General features: G+C 43.6%; 2 protein-coding genes across 3 annotated transcripts in view; one reads left to right on the forward strand and one right to left on the reverse strand.

Moving 5' to 3' along the window:
- mindy1 (MINDY lysine 48 deubiquitinase 1) overlaps positions 1 to 1514 on the forward strand; it is a 9729-nt gene extending 8215 nt beyond the window's left edge. For both annotated transcript variants that reach the window (XM_061092308.1, XM_061092309.1), the window contains exon 12: positions 658 to 1514. In XM_061092308.1, coding sequence (XP_060948291.1) covers positions 658 to 723 — 66 coding nt within the window. In that variant the 3' untranslated portion in view covers positions 724 to 1514. The remainder of the gene's footprint in view (positions 1 to 657) is intronic.
- Positions 1515 to 2050: 536 nt separating this feature from the next.
- Positions 2051 to 10000, reverse strand: part of LOC133025687 (phosphatidylinositol 4-kinase beta-like) — a 14811-nt gene continuing 6861 nt past the window's right edge. Inside the window, exons 7-15 of the mRNA XM_061092417.1 lie at positions 9780 to 10000; positions 9471 to 9577; positions 8529 to 8633; positions 8289 to 8412; positions 7931 to 8044; positions 7473 to 7624; positions 5433 to 5565; positions 5235 to 5355; positions 2051 to 4845 (exon numbers count right to left, since the gene is read on the reverse strand). The exon at positions 9780 to 10000 is cut by the window's right edge and continues 31 nt beyond it. Of these exons, the coding sequence (XP_060948400.1) occupies positions 4664 to 4845; positions 5235 to 5355; positions 5433 to 5565; positions 7473 to 7624; positions 7931 to 8044; positions 8289 to 8412; positions 8529 to 8633; positions 9471 to 9577; positions 9780 to 10000 (1259 nt within the window). The 3' untranslated portion in view covers positions 2051 to 4663. The remainder of the gene's footprint in view (positions 4846 to 5234; positions 5356 to 5432; positions 5566 to 7472; positions 7625 to 7930; positions 8045 to 8288; positions 8413 to 8528; positions 8634 to 9470; positions 9578 to 9779) is intronic.

Here is a 10000-nt window from a genome sequence, read left to right on the forward strand (position 1 = left end):
ACACACACACCACACACACACACACCACACACACACCACACACACACACACAGACACACACACACACACACACACACACACACACACCACACACACACCACACACACACACACACACACACACACACACACACCACACACACACACACACCACACACACACCACACACACACACACACACACACACACACACACACCACACACACACACACACACACACACACACACACACACCACACACACACCACACACACACACACAGACACACACACACTCACACACACACACACACACACACACACACACACACACACACACACACACACACACCTTGTATGGCAGCTCCATGAAACCACGTGGCCGCTAAGTGGATCGTCGGCTTTTTAACCAAACGTCAGAACCGCAGAGATAAAGATGGCCGACAGGACAGCTGCCATAAGGAGGCACATCATGTGGATGGCCCCCTGGTGGTTGGCTGCAGTATTGCTCATAGAACTGTAAAATCTTACTGGATCGCTGTGATACTGAAGAACCTTGAAAACACCGACAGGTTTCTCATTGAGTTCAGTTCAAACAGGAAGTGATCACAGACAGCTCGACCATTCTCTACTGTTCATTTGTTGATGTTGTAAAGTTTGTTGACTGTTGCTGTTTTCAGGTCAGAGGTCAAGGGTCACAGCAAACGAGGAGGAGAGAGAAGGACTCCGACTGTGTTCTCCTGTAGACACACACACACACGGACACACACACACACAGCTCGATGCCAAACCCCAGTGCTTTGTCCGACAGGAAACAGTTTGTGATTCCAGGTTTTGAAAGTTTGTAAATTTGTGTGAAATGAAAACTGAGTCTGGTCAAAGGTATAAAAACTGAATTAAATTTAATTCATGTCTTTATTTCCAATAAAGTTATTTAATTGATGAGTTATTTACCATTGATCAGATCAATGATGAAGTTTGAACTGATACATGAAACAGTTTGTGTCTCTTGTGACGTATTAACATTAAATCATCTTTAAACATCAGCTCATTAATGAAATCTATGAAAAGTCTGTTTGATTTTAAAATAAGTGAACTGTTTATTTGTCTTATCGGTTTTTCAACTGACCAGTAAAACTAATCAATGAAACATTAGATAGAGTTGAGTTCTCACACACTGGCTGCTGGTGACCTCCGGTGAAACTGACCTTTTCACAATAATCAGCTTTGAAACCAGGACGTCACAGAACTGAACTTCACGATTTTCTCTTTCCAAACTGAAAGAAGGATTCATGATGTCATCTTTTGGTCCTTTTTAAAAACTTTGATTATTTCCTGATTTAAATCTACGGTAAAAAAAACAACTGTTCACGTCTTAATACTGAAAATAAAGCGTCTGATTTAACACTGAAAACTTTCCCATCATGCTTTTCTGTGTGTTCGGGGGCGTGTTCTGTATTTCCTGTTTTATCTTTTGTTTGATTGAAAGCTTCACTGTTTCACCATTTATTTAATTGTCAATAAAAATAAAATCAAACTAGCGCGTTGTCATCTTTTCTTTTTATCCTCCACAGACGAGGTTCTAGATTTATAAAAAGTGACTGTATATAAACATGAACAGCTTCCTAAAAAAAAGTTATGGTGAGCTAATTTGTTTTTCTAATTTGAATTAAAAACCTATTTATGATAGAAGTTTATTTAAATGAGGGAGATAATTGTTTTTAAAGATAAAACTGCGAAAACAAACTGAAGAAATGAAACGTCTTAAAACAACGTAATGATTCTAATATAGAAAAAACTAATATTTCACTTCAGTCCAGTGTCGTAGAAAACCTGCTCTAGCTGTGCATCTCTACGGGGCGCCCCCTGGTGGATCTACAGTGACCAACAGTCTGAGCAGGTGAAACTTCCTGTTTACTTCACACCAAACCAATGAGAAATCAAATTATTAGTGTTTTGTAGATATATAATCGATCTTTATGAATTAATGAGCCGGATTCTTATTTCATCAGCACAAAGATTTGAGATCAACAGAAAAAAAGCTTTTGTTTGATTCAAACAAACTAAAGATGCTTCAGAAAATGAAAGTTTGTTTTAATGGATTTAGTGTTTAACATTTGAAATGAATAACAAACAAACAAAACTTTACATTGAGGATCCAACGATTCAGAGTTAGAAAGGTTCAGAGCTGCTGATGGAAGGAAACAGGAAGTGAAAGGTTTGAGTCTCAGGGACGAGTTTCATGCTCCAATCAGAACAACACCTGTTTGAGATCGTCTGACTTCACATCAAAGGCTTTTTGCTTTGATCTGATCATATCTCTTATGTCTCATGAATGTTTGTCTCGTCCCTGACGTGTCTCACGTCTCAGGTCGGACTCTTCATCACCTTCGTCCTCCTCGTGCATCCATCAGAGTCTAAAGGCTTCACTTCATTTACATACGTACATATTCACACGGGAAAGGAAGAAGAAAAGTTGATATTTAAGTTGCGTATCAGGTCAACTTTAGTCACAGCTGCATCTTTGTGTGTAATTAAGTAGCAGGCTAACACTTAGCGGAAGCTAACATGTGCCTCTCCTTCAATAGTGGTCAAAACAAAAAACCTTTGCAACAACTGACGGAGGCTTTATTCCAGTGTAAAGTTGTTATAGTGTCTTTACGATTAATTCAAATAATGTCACTTTTCATCAGGTTGAGATAATAATGTAAATTATGATATGGCGCAATACAAATAAAATGGAAGTTAACCATTTTATTGCAAACTGATTATTTCCGTCGCAGTTAAAGACAAGAATACAAAAATAAAATTTGATTCAAAACTGAAGTAACTGAAAAGTGTAAACATTAAGTGTTAGCTAGCTAACTTGCCTAGCTACTCACTGATAGTGTACTTTACTACTTCTGAGCTTGCTAACAGTTAATAGATTTGAATTGTATTTGTTCACTTTGTTGCAGTCAATGACAAATTAATTTAATCACAATTCCTTTTCAGAATATGTTTCCTCCATAATATCCATTTTATAAACAAGAATTATTTTAGAAAAACTTAAAATAATTAAGTTTTAGCTCGATTTCTGTGATAATAATATGACTGCTGCAGCTTTTTGGTCATTAGCATGGTTATGACTTAGCTTCAATGCTAAGAGCTAACAATGTTATGTGTATTTTGATTTAATACGCTGATGTCATGTTCTGTTTGTTAACCCGAACTTCACCTTTAGCTCTAACCTACTTTTACCTTCATCACAATCACAACGCAGTTATTATTGTGTGGCACAAGAGGAGTGACTAAAATCAACTTAAATTCTATAAAATTAGTATTTTAGTGTAAAGAGTGAGATTCGTAAGAAAAACATCATCGTACTTTCAAGCGTTTCGTTAACACAAAGGCGAGATCGACTGAAAGAAGCCGACACAAAGTGAAACCAGGTTCAGTTACAACATCAGATCAAGATTTGACTTCAATACTGAGAATCCGTCGGTGCTGACGTTAACATATGTTCAAATAAACAATTGAAAAAACATTCACATATTCAGGAAACTGATCGTTATTGATCATTGCAAAGAAAAAATAGATTTTCTGTCAAACACAGAAGCAAAGAGTTCAACTGCTTGTTTCTGTTCTGCTTCAAACTGAATGTGAAACTATGCAAGAAAATAAAAAGATAATTCATATGAAACTGTAGAATTGATTCAACTCTTAAGTGTCATTAATGTTGTTTAAAACTTTCTTTTGTGAAATTCAACTCTGACCTTTGACTAAAACACAATTTGACGATCAATTTGACCTCGTCATCAGTTTCTTAAAATATCTGACGGCAGCAGTGACACTGAATCAACGAATCTTATTTAATTAGTATTTTGATTTTACTTCAGACAAAAATATTTTTCTCTTACCAAAAATTGATGTGAGCACGTTAATGATCTTTTGATCAAATATTGGACTTTACTGTCAATGAACAAATGATATTTAGCCCTCGGGATCCAATGAGCTGATCTGATTCCAGAACAGAGTCTAAATGAAAATGATGCGATCTGGTCTCAGACTTATTTCAAACCAGTTTGTGTTTCATTCAGAAAAGTGATCGGAGGAAACTGAAGCTCGTGTTGAGCCTCGTCAGCTGGATTCAGATCCACTTTCACTTTCCAAGTATTTAACTATGAAATATTAGGATCCAAAATCAACCAGGAGAAAAAACTCTGAGACGAATGAAAACTATTCTCGTAAAAACGTTTCCCACGAATCTGAAGAAAAGTTCTTTGGTCATGAATCTTTTGCAGATTCAGCAGGAAAAAAAAAAGTTAAACAAATAAAAATAAAATCCAATCAGCTGCCAGAAATAAAAATCTGTGAAACTGTTGATCTGGATACGTGACCAATGATTTTATCGATGATCAGATGATAATTCACCAGCAGTTTCCTTCAAACCCACGGAGAGGAACCCCCCCCCCTCTTCACGTCAGAGGCAATGAAATCGAAAACCAGTTTTTAAATTAATTCGTCTCAGGCAGAAAAACCACGAGGCAGAAACCGTTCGTCCGGAGAACGTGAAGATCCGTCTGGTCTCTGAACGTCCCTCAGGACCATCTGGTCTCTGAACGTCCCTCAGGTCCAGGTTCTGTCTCAGACTCTGAACAGGTTCCATCAGTCAGAAGAGGTTTGATGATGTCACAGCCCCCCCGGTCACATGATGCCGTTGGTGACGTACTGGAAGGAGTCGTAGAGCTTGGTGGTGATGGAGCGCATGGAGCCGTCCACCAGCTGCTCCACCAGCAGCTGCAGCTGCTCCTCCGTCAGAGACATGTGGAAGCGCTCCTTCAGGCCGCGGATGGTGCTGGAGCCGTGGAAGCACGGGAGATGAGAACCTGGGGGGGGGGGAGAATCTGGATTATTATCATAACTTCAACACTCAAACAAATCTAAATCTAAATCGACGTATGGAAATGAATCTGAACCGACACACATGAGATCTGATGGAAATAAATGAAAACACAAAGTTTTCTGTGGTTAATGACGACGTTTGAGATCAGAAGAGAAATCATCTGTGAAAATACAATAAAACAAAACCCTCAACGGGATAAATACAATAAACATGATTATTACATTTATGTAATAATGAGCAAAACTAAAATGATTCAACTTTCATTAATTAAATGATTTCTTTAATTTCTCTTGCTTTCTGATCTGATTCAGAATCAGCTGATTGACAGATTTCATTAGAAGGCTCCTGATTGGTTCCCTGGCAGAACGTCACCTTGTTGCATGATCTCCACGATCTGCAGAACCTTCTCCATGTGCTTCCTGGCAGCGACCAGCCCCTGGAGCATCAACATCCTGTAGTAGGTGAACATGTCTCCGTCCAAGCCGCCCATCACCTGCGACACGGAGAAACCACACCAACCAGTCGGACCACAGTTCGGATCCTCGACAGAAGAAAAACCAGTTTACTCACGTCCACGAACTCTGACGTGAGCTTGAAGGCCGACGTCTCGAAGCCGAGGTTCCGAGGAGAACTGGAGAGGATGAACCCGAAGTCGATGTGGATGATGTGACCTTCAGAGTCCAGCAGGATGTTCCCGTTATGTCTGCATAGAACACACAGCTATGTTAGCCTAGCTTAGAACACACAGCTATGTTAGCCTAGCTTAGAACACACAGCTATGTTAGCCTAGCTTAGAACACACAGCTATGTTAGCCTAGCTTAGAACACACAGCTATGTGAGCCTAGCTTGGAACACAGACCAGACGTTAGCCTTGCTTAGCACAAAGACTGGATGTCAACCTAGCTTAGCACACAGACCGGATGTTAGCCTAGCACACAGACCGGATGTTAGCCTAGCTTAGCACATAGCCCGGATGTTAGCCTAGCTTTACACACCATCCGGATGTTAGCCTCATAGATTTAGCCTAGCCTAGCACACTGACCGGATGTTAGCCTAGCCTAGAAGACCATTCGCATGTTAGTATTGATAATACACCACTGTTCACACACATACACACACTTTAACGTGTAGTCAGATACACATAATGTCCTTTGAGCGTAAGCACACACACATTCTTCTTCTGCTGCTCAACTTCAGATGTTTCATGCACCTCACTCACACACACACACAAACACACACACACACACACACACACACACACACACACTCACACACACACACACTCACACACACACACACTCACACAGAGGAGGCTTCCATACATTCTGAGACATCCTCTCTCCTGTGAGATCATCAGTCTTAGAATGCTTTGAGGCCAGAACACTATGACCTCTGGTAACCATAGCAATGACATGCACGTACAGCGTCATCTTCACGCAACGCCAGGAGGACGACCCAACGAGATCCGACCAATCCCAATCCAAGAAGAACCTCTGTCATGCCCAGTATCGATATATAAGCTTTGTGCGAACTCTGCCTCAGCGCCATTTTTCCTGTACAGGATCAGTGGACCATGCATAGACACCGCAGTGTCCTGACCTGTGACCTCTGAATAAACCTGCTTCATTTTAACTTGAGAACGACGCCTCCTGCCTTTGATTTCCACCCGCAACATTAGCCTAGCTTCGCACACAGACTGGATGTTAGCCTAGCTTCGCACACAGACCGGATGTTAGCCTAGCCTAGCACACCATCCGGATGTTAGCCTAGCCTAGCACACAGAGCGGATTTTAGTCTAGCCTAGCACACCATCCGGATGTTAGCCTAGCCTAGCACACAGAGCGGATGTTAGTCTAGCCTAGCACACCATCTGGATGTTAGCCTAGCACACAGAGCGGATGTTAGTCTAAAATAGCACACCAGCCGGATGTTAGCCTAGCCTAGCACACAGAGCGGATGTTAGTCTAGCCTAGCACACCATCCGTATGTTAGCCTAGCCTAGCACACAGAGCGGATGTTAGCCTAGCACACAGAGCGGATGTTAGTCTAGCCTAGCACACAGAGCGGATGTTAGCCTAGCCTAGCACACCATCCGGATGTTAGCCTAGCCTAGCACACAGAGCGGATGTTAGTCTAGCCTAGCACACCATCCGGATGTTAGCCTAGCCTAGCACACAGAGCAGATGTTAGTCTAGCCTAGCACACAGACCGGATGTTAGCCTAACCTAGCACACCATCTGGATGTTAGCCTAGCACACCATCCGGATGTTAGCCTAGCCTAGCACACAGAGCGGATGTTAGTCTAGCCTAGCACACCATCCGGATGTTAGCCTAGCCTATTACACAGAGCAGATGTTAGCCTAGCTTCGCACACAGACCGGATGTTAGCCTAGCCTAGCACACAGAGCGGATGTTAGTCTAGCCTAGCACACCATCTGGATGTTAGCCTAGCACACAGAGCGGCTGTTAGTCTAGCCTAGCACACCATCCGGATGTTAGCCTAGCCTAGCACACAGAGCGGATGTTAGCCTAGCCTAGCACACCATCCGGATGTTAGCCTAGCCTAGCACACAGAGCGGATGTTAGCCTAGCACACGGGCGGGTCCCACCTGTCTTTGACCTGCAGCAGGTAGCAGATCAGACTGTATCCCGCGCAGCTCTGGACGAAGTTCCTCTGCGCCGACAGGAAGTTCTCGGTGGTGAAGCTGCCGTGTTCCTGCAGGAAGTAGTCGAGCAGCGACAGCTGACTCTGTTTACGCACCTGAAGGATTCACAATGACATCATCGTTAATGTTTCATCATCATCAATAATCAGAACTTTTTATCTTCATCAATAATAATAATAAATCACTAATAATCAATATATTCATTTAATGAACATTAATATTTGAAATGTGTTTCATTAATTTGTGATTTTCCTCATGAGAATAAAATAATGAACTAATTGACCAGAAGATCAAAGGTTCCCACTAAAGACTTTTAAAAGCTGCAGATACAAAATGTCTGACGCAATGGATCTAAGTGTTTCCTGGTGTGTTAGGAGGTTTCCATGGTAACGAGGGGTCACCTGGTGCATGGAGACGGCGTTGAGCACGGGTTCGATCATCCCGCTGTCCGATGACATCACCAGGATCTTATAGGGTTTGATCCACAGAGGAACTCGCTCCTGCTGCCAGATCGACTGAGGACACACAACACACACACACAACACACACGTCACTGACAGAGGCACTGTGCTACATGCAGCATGCTACATGCTACGTGCTACATGCTAACATGCTACATGCTACGTGCTACGTGCTAACATGATGTTAAACCAGCTCAGACTGAATTCAGGTGAAAAACCATAAAGGAACAACATGTAAAGATAGAATTTGTGTTTTTCTGGTTGTGTGTGTATCAGTGTGTTGTGTTGTGTTGTGTACCTGCAGCTGTCGGAGCACCTGATAGGCCAGCAGCTCCTGCCTCAGGTCGTCGCCACACTTCACGATGACCGACAGTAACCTCCAGTTGGTCATGTGACCGTACGGAGAAGCTTCTCTGATTCGCCTGTGGAAGGACACACACACACACACACACACACACACACACACACAATGTAAAAGCAGCGACCGACAAACGTTTGTACATCGTGATCGTAGCGTTGATGTTGTCGATGACCTCACCTGACCTTCTCCTCCCACGGTTCCTTCAGGGCGACGGCGGACGGATCCTCGGGGTCTCGACGGAACGTGGTGGGCGTGTGAGCCAGGTTCTCTGTCAGCCGGCGCCTGGAAGAGAGCTGTCAGCTGGTGTGTGTCTGTGTGTGTCTGTGTGTGTCTGTGTGTGTTTGTGTGTGTCCATGTGTTCTTGTGTTCCTGTGTGAGAGTTCATGTGTGTGTGTCCATGTCCATGTGTTCATGTGTTCATGTGTGTGTGTCTGTGTGTGTCTGTGTGTGTCCATGTGTTCAGGTGTGAGAGTTCATGTGTGAGAGTTCATGTGTGTGTGTCCATGTGTGTGTGTCCATGTGTTCATGTGTGTGTGTCCATGTGTTCATGTGTGTGTGTTTGTGTGTGAGAGTTCATGTGTGAGAGTTCATTTGTGTGTGTCCATGTGTGTGTGTCCATGTGTTCATGTGTGTGTGTCCATGTGTTCCTGTGTGAGAGTTCATGTGTGTGTGTCCATGTGTGTGTGTCCATGTGTTCATGTGTGTGTGTCCATGTGTTCATGTGTGTGTGTTTGTGTGTGAGAGTTCATGTGTGAGAGTTCATTTGTGTGTGTCCATGTGTGTGTGTCCATGTGTTCATGTGTGTGTGTCCATGTGTTCCTGTGTGAGAGTTCATGTGTGTGTGTCCATGTGTGTGTGTCCATGTGTTCATGTGTGTGTGTCCATGTGTTCATGTGTGTGTGTTTGTGTGTGAGAGTTCATGTGTGAGAGTTCATGTGTGTGTGTCCATGTGTGTGTGTCCATGTGTTCATGTGTGTGTGTCCATGTGTTCATGTGTGTGTGTCCATGTGTTCATGTGTGTGTGTTTGTGTGTGTGTATGTGTGTGTGTTTGTGTGTGTGTGTGTGTGTGTGTGTGTGTGTGTGTGTGTGTGTGTGTGTGTGTGTGTGTGTGTGTGTACCTAATGTCTCCAGCAGCGATGAACACTGGTTCTTTGTTCTCGAGACTTGTGATGCTGTCGACTGAAAACTGACTGATGTTGTCGCTGCTGCTGGTCTGAGCCTCGGCCTGCAACACACACACACACACAGGTGAACACACACACACACACAGGTGAACACACACACACACACAAACACACACACACAGGTGAACACACAAAGACACACACAAACACAAACACACACCATCATGAGAACACTGCTGCTAGGCAACATGTTTTGAACGTAACTGTCAGCTGATGTTGGATGTAAGCCCCGCCTCCTCTCACCTCCACCTGCAGCTGTCCGATGTCGTCGGTGGCCCACGCGTCCTCGTCGTTGTCGTAGTTCGGGACGGTGGAGAAACTCGCCGCCCTGTGCTCCGAGGTCATCCCGCTAGCGCCGCTCGCCGGGACGCCGCCACAGTCCAGCTCCTCCGCGGAGCGCGCCGAGCGGATCCTGGTCTCCGGAATCCGAACGGGAACCAGAGACGTCTCGAAGCTCTCGCAGT

This window comes from Limanda limanda, chromosome 19, assembly GCF_963576545.1.
Source record: "Limanda limanda chromosome 19, fLimLim1.1, whole genome shotgun sequence".
Classification (NCBI taxonomy): domain Eukaryota; kingdom Metazoa; phylum Chordata; class Actinopteri; order Pleuronectiformes; family Pleuronectidae; genus Limanda; species Limanda limanda.